This window comes from Musca domestica, unplaced genomic scaffold, assembly GCF_030504385.1.
Source record: "Musca domestica strain aabys unplaced genomic scaffold, Musca_domestica.polishedcontigs.V.1.1 5, whole genome shotgun sequence".
Classification (NCBI taxonomy): Eukaryota; Metazoa; Arthropoda; class Insecta; order Diptera; family Muscidae; genus Musca; species Musca domestica.
In genome coordinates, this window is record NW_026712346.1 from 6,791,098 (window position 1) to 6,810,140 (window position 19,043).

At 34.1% G+C, this 19,043-nt stretch overlaps 1 protein-coding gene across 8 annotated transcripts in view; it reads right to left on the minus strand.

The window, feature by feature from the left end:
- Positions 1-565: 565 nt before the first annotated feature.
- The window catches only part of LOC101890570 (trafficking kinesin-binding protein milt), a 54,474-nt gene continuing 35,996 nt past the window's right edge, over positions 566-19,043 (minus strand). The window contains exons 1-6 of one of the 8 annotated variants that reach the window (XM_005175376.4): positions 16,370-16,535; positions 12,965-13,806; positions 7,291-7,569; positions 5,675-7,238; positions 5,431-5,609; positions 566-2,798 (exon numbers count right to left, since the gene is read on the minus strand). In XM_005175376.4, coding sequence (XP_005175433.2) covers positions 1,942-2,798; positions 5,431-5,609; positions 5,675-7,238; positions 7,291-7,569; positions 12,965-13,751 — 3,666 coding nt within the window. In that variant the 5' untranslated portion in view covers positions 13,752-13,806; positions 16,370-16,535 and the 3' untranslated portion in view covers positions 566-1,941. The other 7 variants (XM_020036306.2, XM_005175381.4, XM_005175382.4 and 4 more) reach the window with 7 other exon arrangements.

The following is a 19,043-nucleotide window of genomic DNA, read 5'->3' on the forward strand; positions in this document are numbered from 1 at the left end:
TAACTATGTTAAAATTGTGAAGGTATTCGTTTGGCCGAATAAACCAGACAAAAACAACAAAAGAAATGTAATCCAAACAAAGGTCGAAATCAAAACAAAATCATTTATCTGGAGGCATTTCTGATAGACAATTCGCCTAATTTTGATCCACTGAAATATCACAGTTATGATTGCACCCAACTTTTTCAGATTGCAAATTTACAGTTTGCTTAACTGCATGGATCAATAATGCAGTCGTAAATTGATTATATTTTTTTTATTATTCTACTTTATTCAGATGTATACACCATAAATATGTGGTTTACGCTTTTTTCATTTAAGAGAAAAATCAATACCAAAAGACGTAACCCACATAGCTCTGAAATTATGAAAATTACTATTAAAAAAAAGACATCTCTTATCTTTCTTTAAGTACTGTACATTATTTTATAAACCAGTTTTCAGTTTCTAACGAATTTTGTTTCTCCTGTATAGTTATGGTTTTATGGGGTTACACCTTTAGGCCTTTCTGGTGACGATATGCTTTTAACAAAAAACCTACCAATCACATAAAAAACAAAATAAATTATTATAGTTTCAACAATATTTTATTGCATAAAAATAATTTTAAACTTTATCGACTTTTCTGTCGACTTTCTACACATTATAATAGTATCTTCACGTTTTTACAGTTGTTGCATTGCGCATCTTAACTTTAAGCTCACAAACTAATATGTAAAAGGTTCACAAAATTCAACTATAGTTTTGTAGTTTATAACAAAAAACTACATAATAATTTCGATTGATGTTTTAGCTATGTGGTCAGTAAATTGAAAGAGAGAGAGAGGTCGCCAGAATCTTTGTTTTCAGATCTTAATTTTAACTATTACATACTTAAATAAAATTTGGATAAAAGAAACATAGGTGCTTCGTTTCAATTGGTATTTTTATTTGTCAGTTTAATTTTATAGAAAGGCATTTGGCAAACGCACAACTTAAATTAAGTAAGGTAGTTTAGACTTTTGTTAACAGGTATGACATATTATATTTTTGAAACTTGACTTGAAACAAGTTTCAATTAACTTGAAAGAAGAAACGCAAGCAGCCATCAGTATTCAACTACCTTATATACACAAGTATTGTACCTTACAAAAATATATATTATCGGTAAAATTTCTTTTGAAACATGAGTTAAAAAGTAACAAGATTAAAAATACGCATAGTTTGGATATACAATGCTGGACTAGAAATGATTAAAGAGATAATAATTAGCACAATGTACTGTGTTCTTAATTGAAGTTGGCAAGCAATACCGACCAAGTCTCTTCATCTTTAAATAAATTTGGAAGCAAAATTATTAACGCTAAAATTTAGAATGACCGAAAAGAAAATTATCTGAACTGAGAGCGTAAAGAAAAACGTTAGTCGGTGCTTTTTGCCACGCTTGTGCATTCCTCACATTCCATTTTCTTGGGGGTTAAAAATAGTTGTGGTGCATATTCTTCAGGCAGGATAAAATTTGACAGCTATCATAACTAAAAGAAATAAGAATTAACATAAGTTTTTGGGGAGTAGCACCGGTCGCTGTTTATACGTATCTACGTATGCTTAACGAAAGAATGAAAATGGGGCACACGATTGTTACAGGAATAACTAACTACGTAATCACAGTACAACTATGATAAACAGCGGTTCACACTTCGAATTTAAAACAAATTGTAAAAATAAGTGCATGTTATCTCAGCTTTGAGATATGTTAAACTTTCTTATACAATTGAATGTATAATGTAAATCTCAAAATGCTATTTTAAATGACTCCGCGTCTAACGGACTATACAGCAGTGTACTGGCTAGGGGATGAAGCTGTTAGACAGATTTTGATGCTTCGATCTATTTTTTAGCAGCCAAAAGGCCGAAAAACAAACGTATTTTGTGTGTGTTTACACATTGTGATTTAGCTATTTACAGCCAACCTCCTTTGCGACCAAATAATAAGGAACTCACTGTACCCACAAAAGATTGTGCAATACTTTGCTGAGCTTCTTTAGCTTCTGGTTTTTCTGGGGTAGAATTTCTTTTCGAACTAGACGAAGTCTTATGTATACTGCTGGTAGATTGATCCGACTGTTTAGGAGACACATGTCCCAAATCAGTACGCACTCGTCCGCCAATGGTACCCAAGTCAGGTCTTTGGCCGTTTTTGAGATTTCGCCTTGACTTTTGCCGTTGCATTTGTTTGGCTCGGACGTTTGAAATGCCCACATCAGAAGTTGTTCTGTTCACAATAGTTTTTTGTGCATCCACTTCATGATCCGCTGGCGGTATCCCCTCCCTATTTTGAATATTTAGTTCAGAATTTATTAGTTTGGAAACTGGAGCCGTCTCTTTTAAACTTGATGATGGTGGAAGATTGCTTTGTGAATTAAGACCTTTATGAAGCACATCCTTTATGTGGTCTCTATTGAAATGTAAATCGCTTACTATATTGTTTGAATTTGTATGGATATTTTTAAGGCTTGTTAGTTGAGCCATTGGACTTGCACTCCGATTTGCTATTCCGCTAGCCAACTGGGACATTGTGTTTGGTTGTGTAGTTATTATATTTTCTAAACCTATGCTTTCAACCCTTTCAACCAGACGCAGGGACCTTAAAGCTCGCCTCTCAAGCCTTGTTAACATAATTTTTTGCTGCTTTTGCTGTTGATTGCGGTTAGGCCTTTCTATATCACCGCCCACTAGTTTGCGTCGAATCAATTCAGCTCCTGATGAAAGTAGTCCAAATAGTGGTTCCGGAGACATGGATCGCGTAGGAGACCCCTCTGCAAAAAGAATAATTCAAACGTAAATATTATAATATTAAAAAAAGTAAAGAACTGGGGCTTAATTCTTATATGATAATGTGAAATGGAAACTTATAAGAAAAAAATATCTAAATAAATTTCATAGAACAAGAAAAACAAATAAAAATGTCAGATCCAGATGGAAATTTATTAATATCAACAAATTAACCAATCAGCATCGGGGAGCATAGCCGATATCTGTCGGGGGCGTCCATACTGGGTAGCTGCGAATTGGATAAGCAGTCGGAAAAGTCAGCGGGTCTGGGTGGTGTCGAGTGCCAATGATCCGTAGACTGAAGAGGCGATGTTTCGTCGCCCCTAAAATAGCCTCTGTGCAGGTCCCACAAAAAGAGGCCCCCTTAACGATAGGGTGTTATGCGACCACGTGTTCATCAGTGTTGCAGGTTTGAAGTCAGGGTACCGACTGTATTCTACCGGAGCTTCATTGATACATGGGCGCCTCAACGAATAACAGGTTTAGTTACCAAGTACATGATACAGAGGTCATACTATGATCGACGATTACTTGTGGAAGGAGACATTTATGGAAGGAGAAATTTAAGCTGAGATAATAGCAAATGGACTAATTCTGTTCTAGAGACTCTCGACTTCCTATCAGTACCCACTTACCCGGCTGTAAGGTTGCAGGTGGTAGTGAGTAATCAGCAACGCCCACCCTACATTGTACATCGGAAGGGTCATATGGGCGATTAATACCTTCCAACCCATTAAATCAACTCGCTCTGATGGTGTTGGACATCTTGCAGGATAAATCGAAGATCTGTCTTAGGTTGTGCTACGTATCCAGTCTATGGAATGAGGTTACAGTGACCTATATTCCCAAAGCCGGAAAACCAAGTCACATATTACCAAAAGGCTATACACAAATTTTTCTTTACGATCTTGGACCAGGGTTTAAACTGGAGCAAGAATAAGCTGCTTCAAAAAATATATTATCGAATAATCCAGAAGAAGATGACACTTAGAGAACGGAAATCTCTAATCCATCTTGCCGGAAATCTCGAGAAAAAGAACCGCGGTAGGCGTACTGACTGGCCACTGCATTACCAAATATCTGACCTAAAGATGGGATAACAGTGTCTGACTGCTGTAGAATATGTAAAGACGGCGAAGAAGAGATAGAGACGATTGAACACCTACTATGCCGATGTCCCATGTTATGGCTATTTGGCAGGTGGGAGATAGAAGCTGTAACGTTCGTGAAATATAAATTCGATCATCATCTACAGCTTTGCCAAAAACTTACCCTGCAAAATAGACTGCCCTGCTAACTGTATTGCAGGTTCTGGAATGCAACTTTTCCAGAAATAACTGACCTGAAACTCTTGAGGCATTTTTTCTACGTATTGATGTAACATACATCCAAAATAACCGAGTTTAATTAAACCTTCACCCAGGACACAATTCCTTTTATTTATAGTTCCGTCATTAGATATGATCTTTAAAAATAAAGAACAATGAATGATAACTTTTTAAGCGGTTGACTCTTTCTTGTCTTCTTTTTAAAGCAGAATAATCGCCCTTCTAGCACGAAAAATCATTCCTTGCAACAAAAACCGTGTTGAATGGTTACTCCAGTGTGAAGCGTTGCAAAGCACTAACAATGTCAAAGTCAAATAACCGCTTCACTCGGACACCTTCTAGTCCATTGTGTTCATCCTATAATCAAGGCAGATAAGACTTACATGACATTTTTTATATATTAACATTTATATTTTCTTACAAGTCCCATATCATAAACTACTTGAACGAATTTTGTTTTTCCATTTTTTTTTTTTTTTTTTTTTTTTTCTAAAAAGTATTCTATATAAAAGTTTAAATGATATTCAATGAAATAAAATTGAATTTCTCTTAATTAAATAGTCTTCGTGGAGTGGTAAAGCATACTGTCCTTCATATTTCAGTAGCATCCGAATTACATTTATACCTTTGAATAATATATGTTTAAAGTTGATAAAATAATTGATGAGGACCCAGATTTTTCTTTATTCAGTAGTGATCAAGATGCGAAGTAGTTAGTCGTAAACAGGAATTTCCTAAGTAGTATTGCACCTATGATTTATTCAGAGCTTGCTTCATTTAACGCCTTCTACCAAAAACGAACTTTTATGTTATTTTCTGAGGTCAACTCGAAGTCAGATAAAAAAGGTATATAAAAATGGAAAATAAAATATTTTGGGAATATTGGTGCGAATATTTCTTTGCATATACAATGGTTAAAAATATTCCTGTCTTTGACGTCATTAGTTTAAAATGATGCTTTCTTGGAGATATCACACAAAGTTCGGACATAACCCCAAATCTTTTAAACATAAATGAGTTACTGGCGTTTAAGGTAAGATTTTTACGTCTTTTAGGACCTATAGTAGAATTTCATGACAAATAATTTTGTAGGATATTTTGATTTGTTACGGAGTTTTAACCATAATTTCAAAAAAGGGCTAAAATACCCTTTATTGGCCCGATATAAAATTTCACGTCCATACATGTCGGACTTCCCTGTATTTATTTTCTGAGTTGCACAGTATTATCATGCCGAAGGTTATTTTCAAACAAATATTATATGTTGATGTATAAATCACATAATTACCAGGACTATTGCAGGGTGTTACAGTTGGCGAAAAGTTTGGCCCAGCAGGTGTATTTAAGGCGCTTGGAGTTACAGCTTTGATACCTCGCTCATTCAACATAGACGCTAAGCCTAAATTTACCGAGAATGTTGAACAGGAATTTTTGCGCGAAAGACCAGCTCTTGGTGTTGGTGGGCAGCTACAATTAAGAAATTGGTTGAATTTATTATTATTATAATTTATTAGGTTAATAAAGTAAATTACCTTGGCTGTCGAGACGTTGATGCCGATGCAGTTCTTGAAGATACTTGGGACTGTGATAAAAATGAAAGATCTGTTGATATACCATCGTCGGGATGCATTACCATACTAGTCGTGAATGTATATGTACATCCAGACGCTTCATACTGCTTGCCAGGTAACTCTTCGCTTATGTCTTCTTCAACGTCTGACAAAGTGTATACCTGCATACCTAAATCGTCAAGTCCTCGCCCCCCGCGAATTGTCACACCGGGTCTTTCTTCCAAAAGACCACTCAGGGTAGGTGTAGCCAACTGTGACCAATGATGCAATGTATGTGAACCTTCAATAGGTTTTACTATTTGCAGCTTTTCTGGTAATCGCCACTGATGTACAGAGGATGACATGTTAGTTGATGAGGAAATACCAGATGATCCGGTCGACATAATGCTGTCTGGTGTGCGCAGTCCCATTGGAAATGCAGTTGTAGTTTGAACATCGTCATAATTATATGTACCAGCAGGTGCGTATGAAAGCATAGCCCTTCGAGCAAGTACTTCTGCTGGAGTAAGTCTCTTTAAAGCAGCCTCAAGTTCCTTTGCGCCGGGAGCTCCAGGAACCCCTGATGGTTGCAAGGGATAACCATCTTCAGATTGAGAAGCTAAACTTTCACAGGATATTGTTTTATCGCCCATACCATTATTTTCAGCGCCAAAAGTGTTGTTGGAGGAGGTTAATGTACTTCCAATAGCCATAGTAGACATGCGTGGGCCTGATGCTGTGCTCATAGACATCGCTCCAAGGTGTGTCATTGAAGTACTGTCCAAATCAGCAAAGTTTCCGCTTTTGGTTGCACACCGAACAGTATCAAATACTCTCTTGTATGGCTGCAGTAAACCCCCGCCTCCATAAACCGTACTCATTGTGCCATTGTAGGCCACTCCACATGATGTGTTCGGTTGATTTGACATCAAACGACCAATTCGATCATTTATTCTTTGATTATCACCTGATATTCCAGAATCAAGACTATTTTCTGAATATAGAGATGACTCCATCAATTCTGACTGCAAGGAGTCCGGCTGCAAAATTGAAGACATGAAGGAACTACGAGCTTGAGGCATAGTTTTCTTTCGTTGTTTTCGTAACTGTTCCTGTGCTTCTTGCAAAAGAGCCAAGACCTCTTGATATCTTTGCTTGAATTCAACCAGTTCTAATGCCAGACTATTTTGGTTCTCCTTTGTAATATTTAGAAGTGTAATATGTTCATCGTTGTCGTGTGTCAGTTGATGAAGTTTCATTTCAGCTTCTGCCAATCGCGAAGTTAAGCTTACTATTTGTTCATGCTGCAAACGATTCTCCTCACGTTGCCTTTCCAGTTCTAAGCTAAGTCCTTCGAACTGCTGATTGACGTCGTTTAGCTGTGATGCTATATCGTCCATAAGCCTCCGCTCCTGAGCCTCAACCTCATCTGTCTGACAGGCCAATTGAGATGCTTCATATTTAAGTGACTTGTTTTCATCCTGAAGTGAAGCAATCTTCTTTTGTAATAAATCCAAAGTGATGGACTTGGAGAAGGTTGGGGTATCTGAAATATAAGACTTTGTAGTTATCATATCATCAATAACTTCATGACTTACCATTATCACTAGAATCCTCACAATCATTTGTTAAAACAGCTATCAGTTCATTTTTCTTGTGTAGCTCATGTAGCAACTGCGAACGGTCCTCATTAGCTGATTTTAATTCAGCTTCTAAATCGGCTATTCTATTTTCTAATGCATTATTCTGCGTCAACAATTCTTTCCCTATTTGTACCGTCAACTCCAAATCCTTCTCTTTTTCTTCGAGAAGGCGTGTGACAGCCTCAATATCATCATATGCACGGGTCATTTGACTTACACGATTACCACATAGAACTGTAAAAAGAAATTTAATAATATAAGCTATGTGGTCAAAACGAAATTGCAATTAATAAAATCAGTTGATTAAAAGAGCATTTAAATATTTGATGATGGGTACAAAGCGTAGTGATCTTCCTGTACTGTATCCGGTATTAGAAAAAAGGGGCCCGCAATATTCAACACATTTTTGGATAGGTACTTTGACAACTTTTTTATTTATGATTTTTTCACATTCGTTTGGAATTTGTCGACTTAAAAAAATATTTGGGTTTTCGGTGCCAATGACTTTTATGTCCGTGACGTATACACGAAAGCTTTTACTTCCCATTGTATTTTTGTGGATTTTTGTAAGAATTAAATACGAGAGAGAACGTCAGAAAAAAAACGATAGAAAGAGAGCTATGGTTTCACTTTCCATTGCATTTTTCTGGGTTTTTGTAACAAATACGAAAGAGAACGTCAGAAAATGAGACCTATCGTTTTGAACAGAAATTGTCTGTTTGTTACAGAATGACACCAAAATTATATGTGTATGAATAGAATTTATATAGCTATGAACTGTTTTAACACATCTTGTTTTTGTTGGCGCATCTTGCAGGATCATATTTTTAAAATGTTTTCTTGACATTTTTACAATTATTTGATACATTTTAAATTTATTGGGTTTGCTATAAGCAACAGTAAAACGTAATAGATGTAAGGGGGTTTGTTCGTTAGAAACGCCAAAGACGTAATGGGCAAAAGCATTGTGTGGGTATAAAAATATGTCCATATATTTATATTTTTGTATTGGAGCTTTGCTTTCAGTTAACCTCATAACAGGCTAGTGTCTATACAGTTCAAAAACTAGCTAAGTGACATTGATATATTCTTTGGCTGTTGCATATAATCAAGTTTCTAACAATGTTTATGTAGAGTTAAAAAATATTGTACAACGTAAAAAGCAGGATGAAAGATGTTTTTGATTTTTTGTAGTATTGTACACTTGGATTTTTTTTATGAACAGCTGCACATTTTGAGTTGCTGATGTTAAAACAAAGATATTATAGAATAATATTGCAAACCTTCGATTAATAATTGTTCATTTGGTATTAAATTTTCAAGGGAAGAATTTATCGTTGTGTCGATCATAAATTCATCTTCATAAGAAATTTGCTCCACTGTTGGTGTACTTGGAAATGATGATATAAACAATTCTTCCTCATCGTACTCTAACTGATTTGCCTCCTCGATAAACAACTCCCAATTGTTTTCTTCAATACTGATATGGGGCGGTGTGGCTCTATTTACACTACCCTCTATGTCAGCGTGGACTATACTGCTATCATGTGACCGATTTATGACTTGAGGCAGTTGCAAAGGATCCATCATCCCAAATTGTATAACAGCCACAAAACAACAAGCCAATACTTTTTGGACTATCGTTTTCGTTTAAGAACGGCGAAATAGGTGAAAACCGACTTACGTCCAGATTTCCTTTCCAAACAAACAATGTTTGGTTATTTGATTTCAAATCCTCTTTTTGTTTCGTATGTAATTATGCAATCCTCGTATTTATCCATTCTGTTTTAAAAATTATGTGATACTTTATACCCAGACATAAAGGTCTGTTGACATACATATGTATAATCACACTTTAGAGAAATTAAGGATTTCAGGAAATAAAAAGCAGATTAAATCATTTTTACTTAATAGTCAACACTAGGTTTTGAATGTTTTCAAGTATTAGCTGTTTGCTTAAATAATTTATCTTCTAGCCAATCGAGTTTATGACGCATCACACACAAATTGCACGGTATAAGAAATTGTCGCAATTTTTAACACTCACGGACTTGAAATTGTTCGTACAGAAATACATATCTTTGTTTGAGTGTGCGCGAATATTCAATTTTCCCCTTTATGGCAAAAAGGGAGGAAAAATAAAAACGATGCTTGGAAAAAAACTACAACCGAAAATAATATGCAACGACGCGGCTTTATGAGGACAAAGTTGCAAAAACTGAATGTTGGTAACAGAAAACGAACAGGTACTTTTGGGATGTCTTCTTTAATGAATTCCGTTCAATTTAGGTATAAAACAAAATTCGGTTCTCCAGCATTTTCGGAAAGAAATCTGGTTTATTTACATAAGTTATGACTATTAGGTAGAGAATAATGTATTGACTAGCTACGAACATAGTATCGTGGACGGACAATACACTCGTGATGTAGAATATAAAATTTCCAGCTGCATGGCAAGATGGCGTAAACATTCAGTTTGTTGTTATTCTTTTGTTTGTCTTGTATAACATACAAAATAAATATCTACGTATATAAGCGTGTACTAACAAGATACAAGTTATATTCACACACAATGTTTTATTAAATTTATTAATAAGTAAATCTTTTTGTCTAATCAAAGGCCCACTTCGTAGTTATTAACTGTAATTTGTTAGATACATTTGTATACTAAATACAACCGAATGGGGTTGGCAAAACAAACGAAATCCACACCACTCATGCAATAGCTTCCACAAATTCTCTGTGTCTAAATATTGTGCAGTGTTGCTACTCGCAGATTTCACAGTCGTACAGCGAGAGTATGCAATAATAAATGTTACACGGCTTCTATTAAAAAAACGTCAAATGAAAAACCAGAAATATCGCTTATTTACCCAAAGTTCACCATACCTCAAAAAACGTCTTTTCATGTTGATGTCTGTTAAACTCCATTTTTTAGTTGGAGTTTGACATAAATCAACAGAATACTGACTTCAAAAATTACTTAATTACTTCAAACCGTTTTTGATCTTGTACAGAAATTTTAAAACTGATATATGGTTACATATTTGCAAATAATTGTCTATGTAATTATAATACTTTTTAATTCGGTAATGTGGCGTTTCCACTGCACTTGATTCGCTCTCTATTCGTTGTTTGACCCTTAACTATGAAAAAACTACCTAATTCTTCACACAACATTTCCTGAGCGAACACTCATATTTGTACCTTGTTCAAATCAAATCACTCTCAGAACAACGAAAAAATATGTCCCATCCCTAACAAATGAGAGCATTTATCGAAAAAATAAATTATGACATTTAAAAATTATAAATAGAAAAATTTAATGAAATTTTAAAAATTTTTGGGAAGACTGAAAATTATGAATGAAAACTACAATGTTGAATGGCGTATGTACATTCAAAGAAAGTAAATTTTGTTTTCTCTCTCATTCGAGGTACGCATTTGGTCCACGAGTTAAAATTTCTACAGAAAACTGCAAACAAAATAGTCAATATTTTCAAAATGTTTCTATTGGCAGAAAAAATGTTTGAGAAGTGTCTCTTCAGCAGAATTTAAAAATGGAAAAACACAAAAATATGTTCAAAATGTCAACATTTACACAAAAAGTTGAAAACGTGAATGAAAATTGTAAAATTAATGATATAATAAATCTTTGGGAGAAAAACAATAATTTCTTATATTCATATTAGCGAGAATTTCATGTATTTTCGTATACATTCCCTTTAAAATCAACAAACATTTTTTTTTGAAAAAAGGAATTATTTTACTATGAATTACGAATCGTGCCGTATGAACGGGTTAATTCGTGTACATAATTCTGAGAGCGAACAACGTTGTTCGGTTTCCAATGGAAACATGCTATAAGTCGAATTGCAATCGATAATTTAAAATAAGTTTTAAGTTACGACATTGTTTGCGATAAAATTGAAGTTTTAAAAGAGAGGGGGAGAGAGAGAAATGTCAAATAAAAAGTTGATTTTTTTATCTACGAATGACATGGTGGAATTATAATTGCATGCATTGAATAGTCTGAATGGGAAATATAATACCGACCACGAGCGCTCCCCCAAGATCCTAGGGGTCACATACGACCGCATGTTCAAGTCGTCCGTGCAAGCCACAGCTATCTGCGACAAAATGAAGAGTAAGAACAAGGTCCTCAAGGCTCTAGCCGGCAGCACTTGGGGTGCGGACAAGGAGACATCTTTAGGTGTGCGGCCCAAGTGAGGTCTGCGGATACAAGTGCTAAGCAGTGGAAAAATATCTAGACCTGCCAGAATGCTGCCTTAAGAACTGCGACAGTGTGCCTCCTCATGACACCAGTAGACCATCTACATGAGGAGACGAAGGTCCTTCCCCTACGTTAGCATAACCATATGCTTTCGTTGCAGTACCTGATTTAGTGTTATCATGGGAGTCATCTAAACCATCATATGGTGGATAATACTCCCCCACTCAGGCGTGTCAGGAAGGACATATATAATCTAATGAGGGAGGTCCAACGCTTAGAGAGAGAGCCACTAGGCCAAGAAGCCTATCAGGCAGGTCTGGATCGCGTTCATACGGAAGCATTTAGTGATAATAATTATACTATGAATGCCGTCTTCGGAGTCCACTCCCCATCCATTGGAGCGGAAGAACGTCTGCTGCCCACAGAAACCAGGATAGTTTTGGTGCAATAGCGTTTAGAATGGTGCAGTCGTCATGATGAAGGCCAACACAATACGCTGCACCTTTTCAATTGAATATAGAACAATAATCCAGCACCATGTTGGCACTGTTTGAAAAACACTGCTCTGAAGGTAGTGTCTCGTTACTTCATAATAAGAACACTAAAAGCAACAATTTGTTAATACTGTTAAAAAATACGCAACGAAATTAACTCCATTTAAATAAATCTATGTTGTACAAACACTTAAAATTTATTTGTAATGTATTTAATTTAATCTAAATCACATGTTTTCAATATGATCTGTTTATTTTCAAATTTTAATGTCTCAATTCAAACAAACCATAGCACACTGCCATAGTACTTGGGAATAAGCTCGTTTTTGTTATTGTAGGTTAACCTTTGGAAATATACGTATAGCAAGTTTTGATTCGGGGTTTACACATGCAAGTAACTTACGCAAGGTTGCATATGTTTATTGTAGTCGAAAATTCGATTTTTTCAATGTGGCAAAAAATGAGTTTTTGACCACTCATTTGCTCACTAGCAATGAAATATTGGTGTCAGTTGAGTTGCAAGTGTAATCCAGGATAAGTGACAAAAAATATAATATTATCCCTAATATATCGCCGCATGTTTGAAAACTTTGAAGAGGCAAATGGGGGTTAACAATATGGAAAAAGTGCACGATGCAATATATATATATATATATATATATATATATATAATTATATCGAGCATCGTGCACTTTTTCCATATTAATGGTATTGTATTTGCTTTCAACGGTACTATATACATATGGATACCACAATTTTTATAAATAAATTATTATCAGTTACGTGAATATATGTTCTACCAAGGCAAATGTAAAGGTACTCGCATCGCCAATTTGTTACAACAAAAAATGTTTCCGTAACATTATATATATAGAACTATGGGAAATATGGTGCAACAAACCTTCTTGATTCAAAATTTTCTTTGTTTTTAGACATTTTCTACCATCCGGATCTCTTCCAATATAATACATAAGATCTGAAGAAAAACCGCTATTTATTAATTTCAGTTGTTGATCCGAAACACAGGAATGACTTGAATCATCGGTAAGGTCTTGCTTTGATGAATTCTTCAACACGAATGCATGAAACAAAGCCAACAACGAAGTTGGTACATTATGTTTTTGTCCAGATTCTAACTTGTGTACTACGCTCTGAAGGCGCTGCATTGCCTCCAACTCCAATTCTAGACGACTTGGATCATCTTCTCTGGGCTCCTTTTTCGCGAGAGACAAGAATATCGGGTGGCTCATATAATTAGACAAATGTTGGGACTTGTTCTCAATCTGTTGCTGCAGAATTTTAAAGCTATTCTCAAAGCCTTTACTGGAAACAGATGGCTTATTTGAAACAAAAACAACTCTAGTTTTGGCACATGTTGCTTTACTATTCGGAATCGCGCAGGCTGAATCTAATCGTGATGGCATTTCTTCTGTATTATAGTTTTTGGCTTTTGGATCGTCGTCAACAAATGAACTATGAAGACAATTTTCGTTGGCGTGTTTATGAAAGTTGGAATACAGTGTTTCCTCGTCTGACTTGCCCGATTCAATACATTCAAGGACAATTTCGTTCTCCTCCAGGATCTTATGTAATTTTCGCTTTTTCGAGACAACATCTGCATCGCCATATTTGTTTTCAGTACATGCCGTTATATTTTCAACACACAAATCTTTTTCGCTGTTTGCCATAATTTATGCACATATTTTCCGGAATTTTCTAATTGTTTACGGTATTTTTTATCAGCTATATTTTGAAATGTCAATTTTTCAAAATCACATTTTTCGTAAGAAATTTTATATTTTTATATAAAGAATTTTTGAGCTGATATACTCAACCGTCATACTGACTTGCGATGGTGTACAAAAATTTCAACTGTATTTGCAAAACTGTCTTAAAACTGACAAATGTACCATTTGATTCGATGTTTTATATTTGGTATGCTGTTGTATATATTTGTTAATGCGACCTTTTAGCAGCCGTATTTCCTTATAAATTTTAAATTTAGTTCACATTTTAATTATTTGCCGTTGAAAGATATGAAATGTAGGAATGAATCTATATGTGGGTTTCGATCATGTATGACGCTATGTGTGTAACTTTCACCAAATAGTAGGGTTGCGATTATAGGAAAACTATACAGTATGGTATGTTAAGTGAATGTATTTTGGGAATGTTTAAATTATACATAACAATTAGAATTTACTGCTCCGAAAAGAGCCTACAGCAAAACAACGTCTAACATAAATGATTTAATAAACCATGCATAAATTTACGGGGTTAGAGACATTGAAATAACAATCCGAAAAAAAATATATATTTATGTTTAGTTAGTTGGCATTTAACTGAAAAATTATTTAAATACAATTATAAACAATACGCACGTATACAAAATATAGATTGACAATCTCTCTAAAAATTACTAGAAATAAATTTGTTATTTTTGGTTAATGCAAATAAGAGATAAGGATAGATTACACATTAGGTTTGAGTCATATGTATTCAATATTTTGTAGATCATTTTAAGCGCTCCGATCACATTTTAAAATGTAAAGATGCGCAGTACCATATAAAATATATACTATACCATAATAACAAAAAATTTGCTACTGTAAGCGTTTTTACATAATGTATACAACAGCCTTATAATAATTATAAAATTCTTTTATTTTATTTTGTTCAATAACAATTTTTGCAAGTATCTATTGGATGTTATTAATAAGCTTGTGTGCACCAAACGAAAGGATATTAAAAGATCAGTTTCAAAATAAATCCAGAATTTTTTATAATCTTGAGTTTAAACAAAAGAAAATGGTGTTCTCTATCTAATCCAAGTTACGCATATTTTCCATAGGTTCAAATTTGACTACAATTCTAGAAAAACTATCATACATTTTGTGTATTTCTGTAACATGAAATTATTATTGGCATGTCTCTCCCCTGAAGAATTTTAAGCTACAAAAGTATTAAAATTTAGTTAAAAAGTCAATATTTTCTGAAAAAGTGGAAAACATGAAATAAAATTATATAATACCTAAAGAAAGACACTAATTATATTTTTATTCATATTCAGTTTTTAATTTCCATAATAACATAGAAACAAAAATAAGCATTTATGAATCTTGTTATTAAACGGGTTGATTTGGATACCTACTTCCAAGGTAAAGGAATACAGGTAGTCGCATCGACACAGCTGCTGGGTCAATGAACTGTCAAACCAATTTTGGAATTAAAATTTTTAAAGGAAAATTATTCTCACTTGTAAAAATTGTTAAAAATGCATATCATAACAACCTCCGATTGGCGTCGAAGAGGAAAACATATACAAATCAACTTATTTTTGAAGAAACATTAAAAAAGTTTGACATTTCAATGTTCCCAAGCCTTATATTCTTCTACCACGACCTACTTCTGAGAGCGAACGATGTTGTTCGAATTCCAATGGAAATAGTGGAATAATGCATGTGGTTCGTTTACTCTTGGCAAAATGTACAAATTCTACCAACAGAAGTTGTTGAGTAGTATTATTAGAAAAGTTAACGAACAGACCTAAGAAATAAACAATGCGATAAACTAAAAAAATCATGACGGCGATAGCTAGTGTCATATTTATTCTAAAAAACTTATTTTTATAGATAACCTTATAAAAAAAAGAAGGAAAGCAAATTTCTCTAACAAAAAAACTGTTCTATTAAATTTAGTTATGACTTCTGGTGTCAAACGATCTACTTTCCTGCAGTTCTAAACATACATACATCATTTGAAACAATAACACTTAAAACAGATGTTTTGATACGCATGTATAATAGGTACCACAACTTCAAATTGAAAACCGACTGGCAACACTGAAGTGTGCAATAGCTTCCCCATATTCACACATACCGACACAAGCGTTGACTGTCAAAATATTCTACATTTAGCACACTTGACCGAAGTCAATCATAGCAAAGCGGCACTATTGTTCAAATTAAAATACATTTCGTCAAATTTCCATGACATTATACCATTATACACGCTAAAATAGCAATGCAAAGTAAAAATATTGTCACCAGTCTAAGAAACTTTACACACATTGGGTTCCACACAATGTATGACACACATATAGATTTATACACACATATTTATATCTGTCATATGGCAAGGCAATTCTTATCAAACACAAATATTAAACATCGAACAGATATTTACATAATGCCGATATGCATAAATATCCGGAGATAGGTTTAAAAAACTAAGAATTATTTGTTTTTCTTCAACGATTCGTGTGTTCCCTTTATTGTTCCCAAATATAGACAATGACGGCACATACGATGATCGAAATCTGGGACTGCATCACATCTATTCGAGCGATGACGTTAGCTGTTAAGGTTTTTTTATTCTGTGTATACAAACGTAAAAACTTCGAAATGTATAGTGTTCGCCTTTAAGTTTCAATCCCGTTTTATATCAAAATGTATTACAAAACAAAAATAAACACAGACCGACACACAAGCATATAGTGTAATTAATAAAACGGAACTGGCGAAAAATTATTAGTACGTTTCACATAATTCCAGAGGTGTATTTGTTTGGCAAACAAAACGTTGCCAGATCCTATCATTCGAATAATTGGAATAAAGACTATTTTCAATGATGCCAGCTGTACAGGCTGTGAACAAATTATTACTGTGTTACCTAAATATTATTTGAATAATTTCCAAATCTAATGCCATGTTTACGTTAGAACTTTTTGCAGGGTTAACCTACTCCAGGAGGATTTTTATGAAGTATGCGTAATTGATATGACAATTTAATCTAAAACTCATGGTAGAAAAATACAGGTAGATGCATCAACGCTTGGGAACATTGATATGTCATAAATTTGTAAATGTCTTTTCAAATAGAGGTAGATTTTTATTTGTTTTCCTATACAACATCATTCGGAGGTTAGTATAATACGTGTTTTTCAACATTTTTTACAAATTTAAATAATTTTTCATTCAACATTTTCAATCCCAAAATTGGTTTGACAGTTCATTGTCCCAGCAGCTGTGTCATTTTTGAACTACAGTCAATCTGTCAACAATTGAATATTGTAATGGCTTATGACAAAAGTTGCCTATGCAGGTCCACGTCTTCGTTTAGACCCTAATATGACGGCTACATTCGGTATTTTTAAGATTTCAATAAAATTTTTAATGGATTTTATTTTTTTTTTTTTTGAAAATTGCCAAATTCGTTCTAAATGGTGGAGGGTACAGCTTTTTTACTTGTTTGTATTGAACTCATCTATCATTTTCAAATTGTTTGAATAGTAAATATCAAATTATTTATGCAAGACAATTTTTTTGTTAAAATTAAAAAAATCCTACATTTTTCGCTTTGTTGAATGAAACAATTCTTTATTTTTAAAGATGCATGCATTTATACAAATAAATATTCCAAAATATGTATCAGGTCACTTTATCGATTGAAACATCGTAATATACATGTCAAACTTAGATCGATTTGGGAGATGGGCAGTATTGTCCAGTTCTTCTTCATTTTAATATTTAGTCAGACTTAGGTTAGGTACCTTCCTCACAAAAGGTCAACATGTTGAGTAATAAGTCTCGGAAGGTGTGAAATCAATGTTAAAACTGTGTGAAATCATCAAACTTCGCACACCCCAAAATTTCTACCAACATTTCGACTCCAATGTATATCCGAGATTATTCGCAATACCGGGAGGCATTTTCTGATCATCAAAATACCGATTTCCGGGAACCACCGTTATATGAAATCTATAACACAACATGAACTTGAATAGGTTGTTCTTTGGTAGGATTTTTTGGATGTTGTTTGGTTGAAAAAATATTCCCAAAATATTTGCTCTGTTCCAGTACCTGCAAGAATCCACTAGTTTTGCAATTTTCATAGATATCATAAAGGAAAACTCGGTTATCGTAGTAGAAACGTTTACATTATTGCACTTCTGGAGCAGAACGAAAAATTAAAAAAAAAATAAAAACCATATGATTGTCAATTACACCTTGATTAACAAATAAGAAAATCGTTGTGATATTGTGCCGAGGCGAAATATTTTCTTGCAAAAATAACAAATTTTTGTCATAATTATTGAATTTGGAAATTTGCCCCCTGAAGTGGGATTCTCGAATTCTTTATTTTCATCGATTACTTACAAATTTCGTTAACTGAAATTATGAGCAAATGAAATTCGGTAATATCGATCATTACTGGTGGATTCTTTGGAAAGGCAGCAAGGTCGCCACTGTGTCCGTCTCGAAAATCCCATGTAGAATGTTAGCTTCTGTATGTATTCCACCTCTGCGATACAATAGAATGAATAAATAAATAGTTACGGAATTGCTCTGTTCCAGAACTTCACCAATATAAAACTTTTTACGGCCATAACCGATTTTTTTTTTTGTCATTAACTAGTTATACAATAAAGGGCTGCAAATGTGACAATTTTCTCTATTTATGCCATGGAGAGAAAACGCTCGTCATGTTGTGCCCTGTTTGATCAAACGCATAACAGTACGTGACATCCAACCAAATGCTCGATGTCTCGTCATGTCGGTCACACTCAAACCCATCGTCATAACATATAATGACCAATAAAAGGGATTGTTGAATAGTGTGTCATACAAAAATGTTCTATCAAAAAACAACAACAAATATGAAACAATTGCCAACGAAAAAGACACACACGTGATGAAGGCAAAGCGCAATCGCTACCTGCTTTCTCAATATGTGAAAAAAATATTTTGTAATAAAGAATTTCTTGGCGATTACTAAAATATTAAAGGTAATTCTAATTGGTCCACACACTATTTTCACATTTCGTGGTTATTGACGAACAATCTAAAATGTTAGTCCTTATTAAAAAACAATAATCCCCTGAAAAATTTTCTTATTTTGATTATAATTTCATAAATGTTTGCCTCCGGTATTGAGGTGTAAAAGAACACTATATGTAGATAGAAAATATGCAAACAATA